This window comes from Zalophus californianus, chromosome 1 (assembly GCF_009762305.2).
Source record: "Zalophus californianus isolate mZalCal1 chromosome 1, mZalCal1.pri.v2, whole genome shotgun sequence".
NCBI lineage: Eukaryota > Metazoa > Chordata > Mammalia > Carnivora > Otariidae > Zalophus > Zalophus californianus.
In genome coordinates this window covers 18,144,753-18,165,516 of record NC_045595.1, presented here as the reverse complement: position 1 = coordinate 18,165,516, position 20,764 = coordinate 18,144,753, and the positions used below count along the sequence as shown (strand labels likewise).

Sequence of the window (20,764 nt, the reverse complement as noted above, 5' to 3'; positions counted from 1 at the left end):
TTTCAGCTCAGGTCATGATCTCGGGATCAAGCCACATGTTGGGTTCTGCACTCAGCGAGGAGGCTGCTTGAGGATTCTCTCCTTCTGCCGCCCCACCAACCGTCCCTCTGCAGGTGTGAGGGTGCGCTTGCACGCACGCACTCCTTCTCTCTCTCATATAAATAAATAAATCTTAAAAAAAAAAAAAAAACTAGGGGTGCCTGGGTGGCTCAGTCATTAAGCGTCTGCCTTCAGCTCAGGTCATGGTCCCAGGGTCCTAGGATCGAGCCCCACATCGGGCTCTCTGCTCGGCGGGAAGCCTGCTTCTCCCTCTCCCACTCCCCCTGCTTGAGTTCCCTCTTTCGCTGTCTCTCTCTCTGTCAAATAAATTAAAAAAACAAACAAACAAAACCCTAGAAAAAGACGACTAAACTCAAAGCATGTGAAAGGAAAAAATTAAAAAGAACCAAACAGAAATAATTTCAATCCAAGTAATATTGAAAAATAAAGTCTGTAAGTTGATTCTTTAAGAAGATCAACAAAGTGGATAAAAACTTTAGCTAGAACATTTAAGAAAAAAAGGGAATACAAATTACCAATAACAGGAGTGAAAAAGGGACTATCCCTACAAACCTAACAGGTACTAAAAGGAAAAATAAGGGCATATTATAAATAATCTAATTTTAATAAATCTGGTATCTTAGGTGCAATTGACAAGTTCCTTGAACACTACTTAGCAAAACTGACACAAAATGGAAAAAATAAACTGAATAACTGTATCTATTAAAGACATGGAATTCATAATCAAAAATTTCCTCACAACATTCCATGCCTACTTTTTACTGGTGAACTTTATCAACACTAATCTTAAACACTTTCAGAAACTCAAGAAAGTAATACTTCTTCCAAATTAATTTTATGAGACTAACATAATTCAGATACAAAAATCTGACAAAAATGTAACAAAAAGAAAATTACAGATCAGTATCCTTTATGAACAGACAAATCCAAATATTTTAGCAAATTAAATACAGCAATATAGAAAAAGGACAATATAGTGTAACGAAGTGACGTTTATCCCAGGAATGGAAAGATGATTTAACATTTCAAAGCTCCTATTGTAATTCACCGAATTAACAAAATAAAGGTGGAAAAAATGATTATTTCCGTCACAGAAAACCCATTTGACAGAATTCAATATTCATTCAAGATAAAAATTCTCAGCAAATCAGGACAAAAAGTGAACTGCCTGAATCTGATATAGGGCATCTATGAAAAGCATTATATTCAACGATGAAACAGTGAATGCTATATCAGGAAAATGGTACAGATGACTACCCTCACAATTTAACATTATATTGGAGGCCCTAGCCAGGGTAGGGAAAGGGGGGAGGAAGACATAAAATACATTAATAAAAGATTGGAAAAAGAAGAAGCAAATTTGTCTCTATTCCTAGATAAAATGACTGTTTACTAAGAAAATCCTAAACAAATATACAAAACTACTACTAGTAAATGAATTTAGTAAGATAACAAAATACAAAGTCAATATACAAAAACCAAAAGTATTTCTATACAGCAGCAAACAAATGAAAACTAAAATTTAAAACAGGTGAAATGTGTTTTAATGATATATTTTATTTAGACTAATACATCTATAATATTAATATGTAATCCACAAAATTATTCACGAACTATTTTATTTCATATCCTTTTTTTCATATAAGTCTTTAAAGCACACTATATATTTTAGAATTATAGCATATACCAATTCAAACTAGCCACATTTCAAATGCCCAATGGCTACACGGGGTCATAGCCACCAGACTGAACAACATAGCTCCAGACTGAACACAGCAATCAAAATTAATCAAAATCAAAGCAGGGTTTTTTTTGGGGGGGAGAGGGCACAAATTAAAAGTTGATCCTAAAATCTGTGGAAGGTAAAAGACCCAGAATATCCAAAGCAATCTTGAAAGAGCAAAGTTGGAGGACTTACACCATCTGACTTCAAAACTTACTATGAAGCTACAGTAATCAAGACAGCAAAGTACGTATGGGCTTAGAAACAGAGATCAATGAAACAATAAAATCCAGAAGTAGGGGCGCCTGGGTGGCTCAGTTGTTAGGTGTCTGCCTTCGGCTCGGGTCATGATCCCAGGGTTCTGGGATCGAGCCCTGCATCGGGCTCCCTGCTCGGCGGGGAGCCTGCTTCTCCCTCTCCCACTCCCCCTGCTTGTGTTCCCTCTCTCGCTGTGTCTCTCTGTCAAATAAATAAAATCTTAAAAAAAAAAAATCCAGAAGTAAACTCAGACATTTACGGTTAATTTTATAGAGAGGTGCCAAGGAATTCAGTTGAGGAAACGTTCAACAAATGGTTCTTGAATAACTGAACATCATTATATAAAAACAAACCACAGAACTTTAGACACTTCATAACATGCAAAAATTAACTCAGAATAGTTCACAGATTTAAATGTAAAACTAAAAACCCCTTAAGACTTCTAGAAGAAAATCTCTGCAACCCTGGTTAGGCAAAGATTTCTTAGATACAACAAAAGCACTATCCTTAAAAAAAAAACAAAACTGATAAACTGGACTTCATTAAACTTTTAGTCTTCAAAGATATTAAGAAAATGGAAGAGAAGCCACAGACTAGGAGAAAATAATTACAAATCATATATCTGTCAAAGGACTTAATTCAGAATCTATAAAGAACTCATGCAACTCAAAAGGACAAATAACCCAATTTTTAAAAATGGGCAAAAGATTTGAACCCTTCACCTGAAAAAGGTATGAACAATAAATATGCAAAAGAAAAGATCCTCAACATCATCAGTCATAAGGGAAATGCAAATTAAAACCGCAAGATACCACCTCAGACTCACTAGAATGAATATAATCCAAAAGACTATCAATACCAAGTGCTAGCAAAGATGTGGAGAAACTGGAACCCTTATATAATGCTGGCAGGAATCTAAAATAGCATTCACCTTGGAAAAGAGTTTGGCAGTTTCTTAAAACATTAAACACACACTTACCACACAACCTAGCAATCACACTCCTAGATATCTAGCCAAGAGAAATGAAAACATATGTCCATTTAAAGCCCTAGACATGAACGGTCATGGCAGCATATTTCATAATAGCCCCAAACTGGAAACAACCCAATGTCCATCAACTGATGAATGAATGGATAAACAAAATGTAATATATCCATACAATGGAAAATCATTCAGCAATAAAAAGGAAAGCACGACTGACATGTAATACAACGGGGATGAACCTCAAAAACATTGTGCTCAGTGAAAGAAGACAGACACAAAAGACTACATATTGTACAATTTCATTTATATGAAGTTTCTAGAAAAGGTAAAACCATATGGAAAGAAAGATGACTCCTAGTTGCCTGGGGCTGTGAGTGGGGACTGACTAACGAACACAAGGGAACTTTCCAGATGATGAAAATGTTCTATAACTCAGATCGTGGTGATGATTACATAGCTACATAAACTTACTAAAATTCATTTAACGTACACTTTAAAATGGGTGAATTTAATGTCATGTAAATAATACTTCAACAAATCTGTATAAAAATAAAATTGGTTGATGCCTAGATACATAACAAAGCAAATGTAGCCAAAGGTTAGCAACTGTATAATCTTGACAGTAGGTGTATGGATGTCCACTGTACAATTCCTTAAACTTCTGTTTTAATTTTTCGTAATAGAAGTCAGGAGGTACTTTTAACACAATTGTAGTAACTTGCATAAACAAATGTCACAATAAACAAAAGGTTGACCTTTATGCTACTGTATCAAATAATCACTTTGACCTTTTACTTACTCCTCAAAATAAAAAACTCCCCTTCAGAGTTTTAACATAGTTTTGACCAAAGGTTAATTGATCATACAATGTGAATTTCAGCATAAGCAGATACAACTTCCACACAGGCCTATAATGCCAATAACTTTACAACACTCTGTGGCTCTCTTTCAACCTCCCAGATCAAGCCTTCTTAGTGTTCCCATGGATGTTCTACTCCTTGAATGTTGCCGTTCCACAAAGCACAGCTCTCAAGCCTGTCTTTGAGGCATCACAGTTGTGCTTAAGCCTTGGTTACTGTGAACAGAGGACCCAAAGGTAAAAAACTCCTCTCTTATTTTTCCTGGGAGCTGGGGAAGGGAATGTGACTGATCAAGGTGGGGAAGGGAGGACAAATAGTGGTATAAAGTTCATCAAAGACTGAAGGATGCCCTCAAGTCTCTGGTGGTCCAGAGCAAAAAATGTGGTAAGAGCAGAAGCCAAGAGCAGCCTATCTTCCCTGCCTTTTTCTCCTCTTTCTCTACACCATCAAACCTGACCAACAATGGGTCAGGAGCCTCTGCGGAGCTTGCCTTCCAGCTTGAAAAAACTGTGGGATCACCCTCTGTCGTCATTTACCCTGAACACTGTTCTGCATTGCCAATCCAATCTGGCTTTGTTTTGCCGTTGCATTTATAATCCCAACACCCTCGAATGGTTTCCAGTTCTTTTATTTCAGGAACACCTTAGCCGCATGCATGTCGGAAAGGACTTTGCTGCTGGTCATCAGTATTTCCCAAAGGTTGCAGGCAAAAATCTTCTGTCATTTTCTACAATCTATGTTTGGGACAGATGCTTAAGGTTATTTCCCTGATACAAGCCCTCAAAACATGTTCAGTAGTGGGTGCCTGGGTGGTCAGTTGGTTAAGCAACTGCCTTCGGCTCAGGTCATGATCCTGGAGTCCTGGGATCGAGTCCCACCCACATCGGGCTCCCTGCTCAGCAGGGAGTCGCTTCTCCCTCTGACCCTCTGCTCTCTCTCTCTCATTCTCTCTCTCAAATAAATAAATAAAAAATCTTAAAAAAAAAAAAAACATGTTCAGTAGTTACCACTTGTGCACAGATACCTAAAGGAGTAGACAGCTGCTGGGGAGTCAAGTTCTTCTTTCGGTTTCTTATAAACAGTGTAGTAAGTGTGCATACAATTCTATCCCTACTTCATAAGGAGGGCTTGGCGGTTGGGAAGTGGGGACCAGTAGGAAATCTAGAATATGGGCCAATGATGCTAAGATTTTTCTCACAGAGATGTAATAAAGTGTACATGAATATTTTAGCCACTGTCACCAGCAAGGAGTTCTTCACTGGTTAACAGTATACAAGTCCACCACCTCTGCATTTCATTAGATATTCTGGAGGCACTTCCTTACATGTTCTAAGGGCTTCAGAGACTAGAGAAATGAAATAGTGTAAACATCCAACTGTCACTTAAAGTGGAGACCACCTTGATGAGATAAGACTTCTGAATCTGCATGGCCTCCAACCCACTCACTATAAGGAGATAGCACCAGGATTTCAAGACCTTAGATAAGGTAATTCCAGCAGCAATTTGGTTATTGGCTTATACTTCAGCAATTCTGTGACTTGCTGTCCCACCCTATGTTTCAACTTTACTGTGTATATTTTCTCCATTAGTTCCCTAAGCAGAAAGCAGACTGTGGTAAAAACAATTTTTTAAAATCACAGGTCCCCCCCAAGTCCACCTCAAGTTTGTTAGTAAATGAGAGCCACAAATTTCTTGGTAAGTCTCTATCAGAATTTTATATTAATCATTGGAACAAACATTTCTTGATCTCCTGACCACAAAGAACTTAAAATCCCAGAGCGAGATAAACCATGCTACCGAAGGAAATGATAAGTACATACAACATTTTGGACCCTTTCTAACACACAGCCAATATCCATCTTTGGAAAAAATGTTTTAAGAGTTTCAGGAAATTTAACAGTTACTATTTGACATCCCAGAGCACTTGAATAATATTATTATTATTCAAAATAATGCACAGAACGTGCTAATTTTATGTAAGGATCAAGGCACATAGTGAAGAGCCTCTGCTCTTGACAACAGTTCCCCAAGGAAACCCATGGGCATGGTCAGTTGCTTCTTCCTCTTTTTAGTCTCCTATAGCTGGTTGAAGCTGTCCAGCCCTCGGGGACAAGTCAATAACACGGCTTGCAAACAGATCTTTCCCCCAGAAAAAAGAAATCCAGCAGCCCACCAAAACTGTCACCAGCCCTTCCCACACTTACCAGTGCCATAGGGAGGATGCAGCTGATGGCAGTGAGCATCAACGGCCTGAAAAAATACAGGTGGTAGTTTCAATTTTTATTTAGAATTCTTACTTGCCAACTGCCTGAAAATTTTTAAGGCTACACGAATGGGTCTCCATGCCTCAGCCTGTGTTAAGCCACTTCGTGGTCCAATCACATTTGTTAACAAACGCTAGTGGTAATTCACTAAACAGCAGAGATGAAGGAAAGGAGTGAATTGTGGGTGAGCTTCTGGGTCTGGGGTAGAAAGGGACATGATATAGGAAAGCTAGCCTAAGGAGATCAAGATGGATGAATTCAGGTCTTGGAGGGTAGGGGGTGAGGTGAGAAAGTACTAAAAGGCATAAGAGGAAGAACAAGGTCAAACCACAGAGACAAAGGAATAGGTGAACATCACCCTAGAATGGGACAAAATCAGCAGCAGTGGTTGTGATAGTGGGGTTCCAGCAGGCCTCTGACTTTAGGCAAGGCTCACCCCTACGGTCTAATTTAAGTGGTGGGCCTTCACTTCTCCCATACTTCACATCTACATATTCTCAGCTTCTAGAAGGCCAGCTCTCTGGCTCCTGATCATAACTTTGCTTCCTTTCACTTTTTCTTTACACATCTCCATGGAGGGAGGGCTGACTTGTAATCAAGGCACCCATGCTATTCATACTTTTAAAAATCTGGCTAAATTTGAAGATTTCTCTTGTCTAACCTTAGTCTGTCTTTGATCATTAAAATAAATACCAAGAAACCCAAAGATCTCACTAAATAAAGTTATTTATGCAAAATACAATAAAGCAAAAATATGAGTCATCCATCCCTGACCACGAGGGTACTTTTTTATTATGAAAAATTCCAAACATCTACAAAAGTGAAGAGTATGATGAAAACCATGTACCCATCACCCAGCTCCAACATCAACTCATGGCCAGATCCACTCTACCTGTACCTCATCCATCCATCACCTGCTACATTATCATGGAGTAAATCCCAGCCTATATTTTAGGGTGTTAATTTTAATGAAAAACCTCTGGAAAGTACTTAGTACAAAAGGCTGGTTAAGCCCCTACTAGAATTCTAAGAGTTTTCCAGGGGGTGCCATAAAGCAGGATGACCACCATTTTTACGAACCAAGGTCATATCCAGTAACCAAACCAAAAGAAATGCAGACAGGAGCTGTCATCCAATGAACTGCACACTGTAGGATTAAAAGCCAAATCTCCTACTATGTTCATGCAGCCACAAGCCCATCTTGTCCAAAAATGATTTCAAATAATGCTCTGCCTCTTGTAGCTACTGCTACTGTAAGGAGGCATATTAAGAGAGAATACCAAATACTATCTTGGCAGTACCATTCATATTCCCACTCTTCTCTAGAGGACACCTCAGAGGCTAGCATATCTTACTGATAAAGCCAAAGACTCCAAGAACATATTTCAAAGCAGAACTACTGATTGCTGGCCTTAGATGGCTATGCTTAAAACATGTAATGCTATTTTTATAACCTTTCTGTTCACATAAAACTCCATCAGAAATGGAAGCTCCTTGAGGACAGAGATTTGAAACAATTTCCTTTTCTGCCATATGCAAGCACTTGGCACAATGCCAGCACCAGTACTAGGTCCTACATGCTAACACTATCCTCTGTCACGGCATACCCACATTCTCCTCCAGAACCCAGACAGGCACCAAGATCTTTCAGGCCTCTAGGGGATGCAGGAAGAGGCCAGATACAGCTAATCTGAGGAAGGTTTAAAAAAATAAAAAATAAAAAAAGGAAGGACAAGAGGTCTTCTGAGAGTTTGCAGAGGGTTCTGAAGAGCAGAGATGCTTACAGGAGGTTTGAGGAGACAAAAATCAAACATATGGGTTAGAGAAAGGGGCAACAGGAAGGAGTTCAGTTCAGGCTGGAGTCTGAAGAAGTTACGTTAAGTTTTTCAACAGACCAAGATAATCAAAATGGCACTTTTAGTGGATATACCAGAAAATATGAAATAGAAGGAGAAAAAGATTTATTTAGATCTCCTCTCTCATCAATCTAAAAAAAGAGGTGGCAGAAACTAAAGGCAAAGAGATCTTAAAATTATTTTATGGTAGAGGTCAAACTATTTTTTCCCCCAGCTCTCAGCATCTATCTAAAAGTTAAAATAATGGAAGACACTCAGGAAACACTTGTTTATTGGGAATCAATGAGTTCTTAACCTACCCCAATTACCAATAACAAAGAAAATCAAATGGTTCATAAAAAGCACTTTGATGAAAAGGAGCAATACCTGCCACCCCATCCTTCCCCAGCCTCCCAGTCTTCCTATCCAGGAGAAATCTCTACAGTTCTTCTGGTTGTCACCAACCTCATTGAGCATGCCCATAATTCTATAGCAGATTTAGTTTACTTATACCACTCCCTACCACCCCCTTCCGAGGCCCAATCTTTTAATATTTAAATTACTATTTTTAGTTCCTTCTAGCAGTTACCTTTGTAACTTTAAAATATTTACAGGACCAAAATTGCATTTTCTTCCTTGTGCTTCCAAAACCACTATCCTTGGGCCATTCAAAGAAGGATATTCTTCATACATTAGGCACAGATACGTTATCTCTATTCAGTAGCCACCAATTAATTATACTTGTGCCAGTTAGGTGTTTGATTTATATTTGGCTTACAACTTTTTGCATACAGTTTTTCTCCTTTGCACAGGAATTCTAATTCCCTTGCCCCTTGTAAAAAGTTCTATGGTTTCTTCACTGTATTCCAACTATCTTCCCTCTTCTTCATTTTATCTGTTGCTTGGAATCTATCCATTCCCGTTCCCGAATAAATTTTTCTTGGATCCCATCAAATCTGTGTTCAAATTTGGGCTGGCTACTTTCCAGGGTAAAACAGAGTTCCTACTGTACAAAACTTTTCATTGGACTACTAGGTTAGTTCAGCCATTTCTTGAATATTTTCCTCATTTTTTATTTTCATCTGCCAAATAACTGCTTCAGTAAAGGTATAAGGAAAGAAAATTTTGGGAGTCCTTGCACATCTGAAAACAAGTGTATTTTGCTATGACAAATTCTAGGTTCAAAACCGTTCTCCTTCAGGACTTGGAAGACTGCTGCTCCACTGCCTTCTGGTTGTCACTGTTGTGGATGACACAGCTGATTCCCATTTCTTTTAGAAGACCCAGTGTATACAGAAACTTTTAGGGTTTTCCGTCTATTCTTGTTTTTCTGAAATTCTAGCAGTGGGCCTTTCTTTATTCTTTTGGGCATTGGGTAGAACCTTTCAATATGAAGAATGCTCCTTTCTTTAGATGCTGGAAATTTTCTTCTTCTTATACTTTTAAATATTTCCCTCCTTTCAATTTTTTGTTCTCACTTCCCAGAAATTCTGGTAGATGATGGATCTCTGAATTGATCCTCTATGTCTCTTTTTTCCGCATCAATTTTCGCCTTTCGTATTTTGGCTTTATATTGAGGTTTTCTCTTGATTTTTATCTTCTGATCTATCTACGGAATATTTTTTAACTTGAGAAACACATAATTCATCTCTATGAGCTTTTTTATTTTGACAGTTTCTTCCAGATGGCATCTCTGATTGTTTCATGGATGCCATATCTTCTTGATTATCTAGGAGAATACTAAATAGTACGCTTTTAAAAACAAGCAAAATCATCTCCTGGTCTGTTTCAGCTCAGATCAATTTTCCTATTTCTCTTCCATTTTGCATGTTTTCCTCAAATGTCTGGTGATTCTTGGTTAAAAAAACAAAGGGTCACCAAAAAAGGTAATGAAGTAGTGATGCATGCTATAACTTGGATGAACCTCAAAAACATCATGCTAAGTGAAAGCAACCAGACACAAAAGGTCATATATTGCATGATTCCATTTATATGACATATATAGAATAAGTAAATCCATAGAGACAAAAAAGCAGATTAGTGGTTGCCCAGGGCTGGGGGGAGTGAGAAATAACTGTTTAATAGGTACCAGGTTTCCTTTTGGGTAATGAAAATGTTCCGGAACTAGATGGAGATTACGGTTCCACACTGTGAATGTACTAAATGCCACTGAATTTCAACTTTAAAATGGTTAATTTTATATGAATGTTACAATTTTAAAAGGGGAGTGGGTGTCAGGAAAATGAACCCTAACTCTGTGTACATGGACAGAACCTGTCAACTGACAGGCTTTTCTTTAGGGTGCTTAATTAGAGGCAGCATATACGTAAGACTCAAGAGCCCCCAAAGTGACCAATGAGGTCAGCCCAATCTCACACTCTCTAAGGGCCCTATTTCTCCCCAGGTTACTCTATTTCTTAAAAATAAGATTATTTTGTCTACAAACCAAGTGGGAGCAGGGTTAACTATTTTACATAGAAATCTTTAATTAACCCTCTCATTTGCAGCTCACTTATCTTTTCCAGCCTTTGTCAGTCAAATCAGAGCTCAGTCTCTTCAAAGATCTGCTGGACAAACTGGCTCCTATGTGCAAGGTCCCCACAAGCCACCCCCGTCTACTTATTCTCTTTGTTGTATTATGAGTTTATAACATGAATATGGCTTTACTTTCATTTTCATGATATTTCAAAATAGAAAAACCACCCCTAAATTTACCTCATGCTCTTCATCATCATCTCTCTCCCTGCCCTCTCCAACTCTCCAGGCAACCACTGATTTACTTTCCTTCACAATGGGTTTGCATTTTCTAGAATTTTATATGATTCAAATCATAAAATATTTACTCTTTTCTCCCCTCAGGTTCCCTCATGCAGCATACTTTTTTGGGATTAACCAATGACGCTTATATAAGCCATTCACTTTTTATACTGCTGAGAAGTTATGTTGTTCTATGGGCACACCACTATTTGTTCATTCATCTGTTTGTGGATATTTGGGTTGTTTCCAGTTTTTGGCTATTGCAAATAAAACTGCTACAGACATTTGAATACCAAACAAACAAAAACAAATGGAGGGGGGACAAAGGTATGTAAGGACAACCAATCATCTTGTAGCAGAAGCCAATGTTAACACGCTAGCAAAAAATAAAAATAAAAAAAAATTTGAAGTGTTCTATGCCATAAAATTCAAAACTTTTAAAACATTCACATTGTATTTGTGATTGCAGATATTATTAGTCATTTTTACAGCTACCCCTTATCAGCATGGTCCTAAGAACCCACTTTTATCTTGATAATCGATGACACAGGAAGTTACATTTAGACATCAAAAATATTACAGTAAAAAAAAAATACAAGAAACCCATCCAACTTGTCAGCATAGGTGGGTGTCTTTATCCTACTCCCACTCCAGTTACGAAACCAGCACACTCTGAATGTTGGACACATCCTTTCGGCAGCCAAAGAAAGAACACACTCTTTCTTCCTTGCTTTGATAACCTGAATTGTTTCACAATTTTTTTTGTACTTCCACATGAATTCTCCGCACGAATATAATGTATAATACCTTGCCTCGCCTCTGAAGATTTTGTTTTATTATGTCTGCATGAAGTTCAGGCTTTTGTATCAGAATTGACAAAATTAATTCTGAGATGCACCCCAAGCTGGGAACCATACATCTACCAGGTATATACTGTCTCTGCTTAGAATTCAGCCGGCTTCATGGAAGTCGTTTGATAAGTGTGTCTTCTATTTACAAATGAGAACATACAGAAGTAGAGGTCTGGGGTTAAATTTTCAACTTTTGCATTTACTGACTTGGCAAAGACAGATCAACAATAAGCAACTCTCAAAGAGTTTAAGCCCTGGCTTACAAACAAGTTTCCAATTAACATAAATACACAGCAAGAAACAGGCACAGAGTGGTACAGAGACAGGAGTGTCCAACTCTGCCTGGGGAACAGGGAGGGCTTCGTGGGAGAAGGGAATCAAGGGTAAATCCTCAGCTTCCAGCTTGGTGGATGGTGGTATCACCAATTAAGACAGAGAATCCAGGAAGCTAAGTTTAATGGCATTGGAGTTATTTCTTGTAAAAGGAGGCAAAGCTATCTACAGATCTGGAAAATGAGAGCCTAAGGTAAGGGATAAAAGAAATGAGAATGAGTAGAGCATGTACTGGCCAAGAAAAAAACCGCTAGTCAAAGAGCAAATTTCCCAGATGGAGACCACTCTGTTCTTGATTATAAGAACAGCTCTGTTCTGTTAAAATCTCTAAACCAACCTTTTGCTTACTCTCCCTGTATTTTTCTCCATTTATGGTTGATAACTTGTGGTTTTCACAGTGAAACCATTTCATGTGTATAAAGGTTTGTGACAGTTCAAAGAAAAGGGAACACAACATAAGCTTCAAATTCTGACAATTCATGTCAATTTGAGTAATCAAGCCACAGGGTAGACACATTTTAGGAAGAGCAAGATGAGAAGCTTCCTGTATCTCACTCTGTACCTTTCTCAAATCTTTCCTATAACTCTTCCCACTTTTGGGCAGAGAAATCTGTCAATTTTTTCCTAGAGCAGTAGGGGCAAAGGCAAAGTAAAAAAAACAAAACAAAACAAAACACGAAAAACAGGGGAGACAGGGACAGAGCACAAGTTAAAGAAAATAAGGAGATGCCCCAATAAGAACCCCAAAAGCAACTAAGCACTTCATTAAGTAGTGCTATCAATGCAGGCCCAAGACCAAACACTGCAGTCAACCAAAAATATAGGAAAAACAGACAAGCTATATTTCCCTGCATCCTTTTCCTGGTCCCAATTCAAAATTCATTTTGTGTTATATTTACTTTTCTTATCAGTGGGCCCCAGGAGAAGGGAACCAGAGGCTCTGGATGAAGACAAAAAAAATCCAAAGTATATGATCCATCTACCACATGCACACTCAGAGACACCATCAGCAATATGTCACCCAGAACCTTCCTCAATGTGGCTTTTAGCCTATAACCAAAAAATACACAATCCTAAGAATGTGTTCTAAGGAACCACAGCAAATATGTGAAAGTAACAATCCCACTGTTCTGCACTTGCCCTGCTTCCACCATGACCATTTGTTTGAACATTCATGTGCCAGGCACTTTACATGCATTATCTCATTTAATGCAGTGAAGAGGTATTATCATTATTTTACACATGAGGAAACTGAAGCTTAGAGATGTTGAGGAAGTTGCCCAAGGTCACATTATATTAAATGGCAAAAAAGGGAATGGAGCCCAACCATCTGACCACTAGCCCAGGCTCTGGCCAAGACCCAACAGACACAAAGGCCACATTCATGAAAGTGTTCACAGCAACATAACCAGTCCCCAAGAAATGTAACACATAAGTACTTACCTAAATGCCCAATAGGAAAAGTCTGAGCAAATTATGGCTCAATATGATGATGTGATATTTAGCCATTTAAAGTAATTTATGAGGATGAAATAAAAACGGGGAAATATTTAAAATACAGGCATACCTCATTTCATTGCATTTTGCAGATATTGTATTTTTTTTATAAATTGAAGGTCTGTGGCAACCCTGCATCAAGTCAGTCTATCAGTACCATTTTTCTAATAGCATTTGCTTACTTCATGTCTCTGTGTCACATCTTGGTAACTCTTGAAATATTTCAAATTTTTTCATTATTATTATATTCGCTATGGTGATCTGTGATCAGTGATTACAACTTGCTAAAAGCTTGGATGATGGTTAGCACTTTTTAAGCAATATTTTTTTATTAAAATATTTACATTGTTTTACAGACACAATGCTATTGCACACTTAACAGACTACAGTATAGTTAAATATAACTTTTGTTTGCACTGGGAAACCAAAAAAAATTCATATGACTTGCTTTTTTGTGACATTTGCTTTATTGCAGTGGTCTGGAACCAAACCTGCAATATCTCTGAGGCATGCCTGTATATAAGAAAAAAGCAGAATATAAAAATACATGTACATAACAATTATCAGAATGTAACATCAACCAGGGCAGGGACCTATCTATGTTGTTCGACGCTATTTTTTCAGTGCCTGGCACATAGTAAGTGCTTAATAAATATTGGTTGAATGAATGAATTGAAGCACAGTAATATTATATACGAATATAGGTAAGCCCTAAAGGATTATAAGGAAGAAAACTTTTATTTTAGGTTAAGGAATTATGAAGGATATTTCTTCTTTAAATACTGTAGTGACATTTCAACAATAAAAAGTTAAATATAAGTAAGTTAAGGATTTGAACACAAATGTAGGATTAAAAGCACCCCTTAAGGGGGCACCTGGGTGGCTCAGTCAGTTGAGCGGCTTTTTTTTTTTTTTTTAAGATTTTATTTATTTGTTTGAGAGAGAGAGCATGAGTGGGGTGGGGAAGCAGAGGGAGAGGGAGCAGCAGACTCCCCACTGAGTAGGGAGCCCACCGCAGGGCTCTATCCCAGGACCCTAAGATCATGACTCAAGCTGAAGGCAGACACTTAACCGACTGAGCCAACCAGGTACCCCGTGGCTAACTCTTGATTTCAGCTCTGGTCATGATCTCGGGGTCCTGGGGTTGAGCCCCGTGTTGTAGGGCTAGGCAGGGAGTGTGCTTGGGATTCTCTCCCTCTGCCCTTCCCCCTGCTTGTGTGCTCTCTCTCTAAAATAAATAATTCATAAAATAAAATAAGACCACCCCTTGATTACCCATGGTTCCTGTGATAGCGTGAAAGCGCAAGAAAAAGACTAGAATAAAAGCTGGCCTTGAATCTGATTGAAAGCTTTTTTTTTCTGGAAGGCGGTAAACATGTTGTGTGTACTGCCAGGTGCACAGTGAGCAAACAAAGTCAATGATGACAATAACCTTTCTAAACTGGCAAGACAGGGACAACTGTTAGCACCAGTTGTACTTAGGCAATTCTCAATGTCACTCTGGACATTTCTCATCTCCCTTTTAAAAATAAATTTGTACATCAGTAAAATGCACATCAGATTTCCAGACTAAAGGCATCATGAAGTATGTCAACACACCCACTAAAAACCAACTATCTGAAACACAGGAATTTAATTTAGATTCTATTGAGATACAGGCATGCAAAGAAACCTGACATCAGGTCATAAAAATAGAAATGAGATGGCTTCTCAGCACATAAACACTCAGTGTTACCAGGCCCAGCTTGAGGATACTTTCCCATTAATAGTAATAAAAAAACAACAATTACCATTAATAAATACATAAATAAAAATAAAATGGTCTAAAATCCCGCTATATCAGGACACAAAAAAGTTGACATAATAAGTAAAATTAAAGTCTTTTCCAGATATTATACAAAAACTTGGTACCACTTAAGACTAAATATAAGGTATTTTGTGAAGAACATCAATTGCTCATGTTACAGTACCAAAAGCACAGAAATAGATTGTTTTGAACACGAAACTATAAAGACTTTTCTGCACTTGGAGTCAGAAGCCCTGAAAACTAATTATGATTCATCCACAAAGGGGAAAGATGATCCACAGAAAAAGAATCACAAAACATTTTCTAGCCACATTTTGCTGAATATCAAATACTAGATTTTAAAACAAATTCAAGCAAGAGGGTGGCAGAATAAAGTATTCTATGTAACATTTTCCCAGCTCTACTGCAGTTAATACAGCAATTCATAAAGCAAGAACTAAAAAACTCATTATAGCCAGCTTATTTCTCCAATCCTATCTGGGGGAACACAAAAGGCTTAAGAAGTGAACAGCCGCAGTTCAGTGATGAAGAAGATTAAAAAAATCCAATAGTAAAGACACCCCACGCTTCATTCACAATTCTCCACATTTTACTCCTTTAATCTATACTTCTTAGTCTCCTGCTTTAGCTCAGAAGGTAACTTTCCCACCCCCATGCTTATTAACCCGTGGGGCTTGGACTTGACTTGTTACCTGCACGGCCCTTCTACTCCACCTCGAAGGATCTCCTGCAACACAAAGCTCAGAGAGCTCACTGTGTCTCCATTAGACTAGATCTAGCCCCAAATGGACTATTTCTTCTCTTTCTTATGCGTTTGGGTGGAGCCCTGAACCACATTCCTCCTCTCCTGCCCACACCCCTAGCATGCTGTTGAGAGAGGAGTAGCATGCGGGAGACTCCTATGGCCCATCACCAATGAAAGCCAGCCTGGAATATCTGGGCAGCTTGACTGCAAATGCCTCAGCAGTTTCACAGAACAGCACTAGCAGGATTCACTGAATGACAAAATTCTTCTTGACTAACTACTACATATTTTGCAATAAAAATGTCTGTTATTGGGCGCCTGGGTGGCTCAGTTGGTTAATCGACTGCCTTCAGCTCAGGTCATGATCCTGGAGTCCCGGGATCGAGTCCCACATCCGGCTCCCTGCTCAGCAGGGAGTCTGCTTCTCCTTCTGACCCTCTTCCCTCTCGTGCTCTCTATCTCAAATAAATAAATAAAATCTTTAAAAAAAAAAGTCTGTTATTACCAGAAAAGGCCTCTCTCATCTATAACAATCAAATAGTCTTCGTGTGAGTTTCATATGAAAATACAGGGTTTTAAAAAGTCAGCTTTGTTTTCCTTGAAGACTTTAAGACCTAAAGACACACACAATCATGACAAATATTTGTCAGAGGTTTTCCCCCTCCTACAATATAATACTTCACCTGGCAATCAACCAATCTCTAATGACTACAGTTGACACTTGAACAACATGGGTTTGAACCGTACAGAGCCACTTACACACAAGTTTTTTTACAATACTGTACTGTAAATGTCTTTTCCTTATGACTTTCTTAACATTTTCTTTTCACTAGTTTACTTTACTGTAAGAATCTGGTATGTAATACATATAACATACAGAATATGTGTTGACTGTTTATGTTATTGGTAAGGCTTTCAGTCAACAGTAAACTACTAGTATTAAGTTTTGGGGGAGTCAAAAGTTATATGCATATTTTTGGCAGTGTGGGGGTTGGCACCCCTAATCCCCATCATTGTGCAAGGGTCAACTGTATCCTATCTGTGTAAGATGACAGCTCATTCTAAAAACAATGCTTCCGTTTTGCCATGATTTGAACACCAGTAGTTTCCCCCAATAACAGATAAGCATTTTCTCTGTTGTCTATCCTTAGGCCTTAATCTGATTTCCTGGGCATGCTCCTTTCTCAATTAATGATCTTACTCATGAACTTGTCTTAAAACACATACAGGAAGTTACCCTGACACCAGGGGCCCTCACTAAACCAAAAACCCAGTGTCCCAGACAACTGGAATTTTAATATTTAAGAGACATGAAATCTCAAAAGGCAACAAAAGGCTTAATTTTATGCTGGACAATGGCTCATCCATAGGCAACTGCCAACACACAAATAAAACAAGTAAAACAGACGAGTATCAGTGAAAAAGTCAAGCCAGTCCTCAAACTTAGCTTTCATTCATAAACAACTGTTCACATGGCTATAATTTTAAACCACATACATATCATATTTTCTACCAGCCAAATAGCACCTAAATCATATGAAAGAATTAAATATCTTGATATGTCAGAGTTGTACAAACAGCACCAGGATCACCACTGATGTCCAACCACAGATACACATGCAACAGGGCAGCTAGAATAGCCAAAGCACCAATAAACACCGTTCTGTAAATGCAGCACTTAAATTATTCCCTCTCATCTCATAAAATATTAATTACAAAAATAAAAATGTTAAGTTTTCAGCCAGCCTGAAAAAGGAAGATTGTATGTGATTCCCTCTCCTTTACTCTTAACCAAGCTGTTTTTGCCTAGCCTCTTTGGTCAAATTCTGAAACTACTTAAAACACCACTGAGTCCCTTTATGTGCAGCCAAGCCACCAAAAGAGCCAGGACCCTTGCTGCCCTGCCCCAGAAAGAAAATGGTTATTAGCATGCTTCTCAGTGAGGTTTAGGGAGGGGGGAAAATCTATCTTCTACCGTGATCTAAATTTTCATGGACTATTTTCCCCTTTGCCCCATTTTCTCTTCAACCCTTTCCTAGTGTTTCAACTTTCTTCCATCTCTTTTTATTTCTTCCTCTCTATACCAAGTTCGTTTTGCTCCTTCCTTTCATGATCTTGAGGGTCAGAACAATGCCTTTTCCTAATAGCAGAGAAGGATGTACAGTAGAGGGACTAGGGAATCTAGTTCACAGCAGCATCAGCTATTGTCATCAACAGCTGACAAAATTCACAGTATCCAAGAAATTATTCAACACCTACTATGGATGAAACATTGTGACAGGAATGATGGGGGAGAAAAGGTATAAAGCAGTTTCTGCCCTCCATGAAGTGACAATCTAGTTGGAGAGATTAGGCAAAAATACATGGTAAGGTAAAACAACATAAAGCGGTCCAAAGACTGCAGTATGTGCTCTAATATACATGAGTTGTAATGTTCAGGTACCAAGAACAAAGGAGGGTACAACCACTGTGCTGTAGGGGTCTCAAGAAGGCTCACTCAGGAAAAGTAAAAGCTAGACTCTGAAGGAGCCCTGAGGGTATAAAAGGAGAGGAAGGAAAGGGAGGGCTTTCTAAAATGGGGAGAAGACTTTCCAGAGGGCTGACCCTATATCAGCTTAACAGCAAGGAAAAATGTAAAATGGGTAAATTTTATGTTACATGTATTTTACCACAATTAAAAAAAAATGAGGATAGGTGTCTGGGCCCCTCAGCTGTCTCCAGCAGGGTAGGAAAGTCAGCACAGAGGGAAGAGAATTCTTATGCACAGGTGAGAACATCTGATGAACTTAGTCAACTGATACTGTCCAGCACGTAGCCACACCTGACGATACCTTTTCTAATTTTAAATACCAACACTGTGTATAACCTGACAAAATGGTTAAAGCAAAAGAAACTAGCTGACCAGATAGAGAGGTGTGTGCATTGTTAGGAAGAGATCTGATGCCTTTTCCACCAGGGAAATGTCCTCTAGAAAGAGGTCCCAGCAGCTTTGCTAAAGCCAAGGGGGAGAAATCCCAAATCCAGAGGTTCCAATGGGTCTCCGTTCTTCAAAGTTTTCTGAGCACAAGAAAGGAAGTCTGCAACCCTCCCAGGAGCGAGTCACAAAAAAAGCTGTAGATTTCAATTTCCCACTAGTTGCTAATAAAGCCCTGAATATCCAAATCCAAGGTATTAATGAGCCTTCACTGACCACCTGGGGAAAAAAAATCCCTAAACTAGTAGGTAAAGCAGCTTTTATAGAAATCACACACGGCATACCTTAGTTACTTCCATTTAAATACCAACAAGAAAATTACTTGATTGAAATCATGCCAATGTGCCCTTGGCCTTCAATTTAAGCAGATTAACAAGATCCATATAACAGTTCCTGAAGGAAGGGCAATGAAATAAGAGAAATGTCCCCACTTTCACATAATGGCCAATATTAGAGGAGGAAGAAACATGCTAGGAAATTGTCTAAATGACCATAAAAATGTTCATAGTACATAGTGTTTTATGTGAGTGGACTATGTACTAGTTTAATATTACATAGCACAAAACGTACATGGTAAGGACAATAAAACCCGCCTGAGGTGCAAGATTGAAAAGCATACGAATTTTGTGTTAAAAATAAGATTCTTGCTGGAATAACTCACTCATTAAAGTTTCCATATAACACCCCCAAAATCAAGGAAATACAAGCTAAAATCTCTTTCAACATTAGACATTAGTATATGAAACAATGGAGTTCAATTAGCCCAGAGGCACTGATTATTCAGGGCACATCCTGGGTACCTCTCAAGACAGTTGCCAGGGTGCCTGGGTGGCTCAGTTGGTTAAGCGACTGCCTTCGGCTCAGGTTATGATCCTGGAGTCCCAGGACTGAGTCCTGCATCAGGCTCCCTGCTCGGCAGGGAGTCTGCTCTCCCTCTGACCTTCCCCCCTCTCATGTACTCTCTCTCATTCTCTCTCAAATAAATAAATAAAATCTAAAAAAAAAAAAAAAAGAATTGTCTTAACACTTAAAAAAAAAAAAAGACATTTGCCAGAAATTCACACATGGTTGTAAGGAGGATGGTGATTCTGAGGCTAATCTTATCTTACCTCATAAAGTTTTGTAAGACTCACTTTCTGAAACCAGTGTTAATCTATGTAATTCTGCTTCTATGTATTTCCAGTCTATCCTGAATCCACCCCATCCTTCCTTTCTAATTCTTAGTAACTTGGGAATTTGAGGGCCTTAAATATGCATATTTTAGGAAACAAAGCAAAGCATCAAATGTCCAACTAATCCAACGCATACCTAAATTTGGTTTCACTACAGCGCCATTGATTCAATCAGTCTGGAGGAGACGTCAGTGAGCAACAGCTTGTATTTAGCTTTAATTGGGGGAATTACACTTGGAATTGACAACACTGCTCACCTTCAGGACAGAGGCTAAGCTGGTCATGTGCTCATTGAGGGCACCCTCCGACTCCTTGTAGGTCAAACAGGTGAACTGGTACTCCTCAGGATCAAAGGCGTCGGCCCCCTGCTGCTCCACATCGCTGGCTACTCCCACGTAATAGTCCTCTATGTCCCCAGGGTCCTCATCCTCTTCTTCCTCCTCACAATTTGGGTCATAGTCCTCTTCATTGCTGTCAGACCCCTGGCTATTCATGTCCACAGACATCTTAGCATCCAGCCAAGTTGCAGATCAGGAAAGCAGTTTTTTCCCCTCCCCCCAAACTTTACCACTTTCTCAAATGCATTAGTGTTTTTTGTCTTCTAAGGAAGGAAAAGAAAAAAATAAGTGTTACTTACTTTCAC

The 20,764-nt window shown here is 38.7% G+C and overlaps 1 protein-coding gene across 3 annotated transcripts in view; it reads right to left on the bottom strand.

Moving 5' to 3' along the window:
• ARIH2 (ariadne RBR E3 ubiquitin protein ligase 2) overlaps positions 1-20,764 on the bottom strand; it is a 50,796-nt gene that overhangs the window by 23,625 nt on the left and 6,407 nt on the right. Inside the window, exons 1-2 of one of the 3 annotated variants that reach the window (XM_027583612.1) lie at positions 20,379-20,516; positions 6,091-6,136 (exon numbers count right to left, since the gene is read on the bottom strand). In XM_027583612.1, coding sequence (XP_027439413.1) covers positions 6,091-6,129 — 39 coding nt within the window. In that variant the 5' untranslated portion in view covers positions 6,130-6,136; positions 20,379-20,516. Of the gene's footprint in view, positions 1-6,090; positions 6,137-20,378; positions 20,723-20,764 lie in introns of those variants that run through there. The other 2 variants (XM_027583611.2, XM_027583613.2) reach the window with 2 other exon arrangements.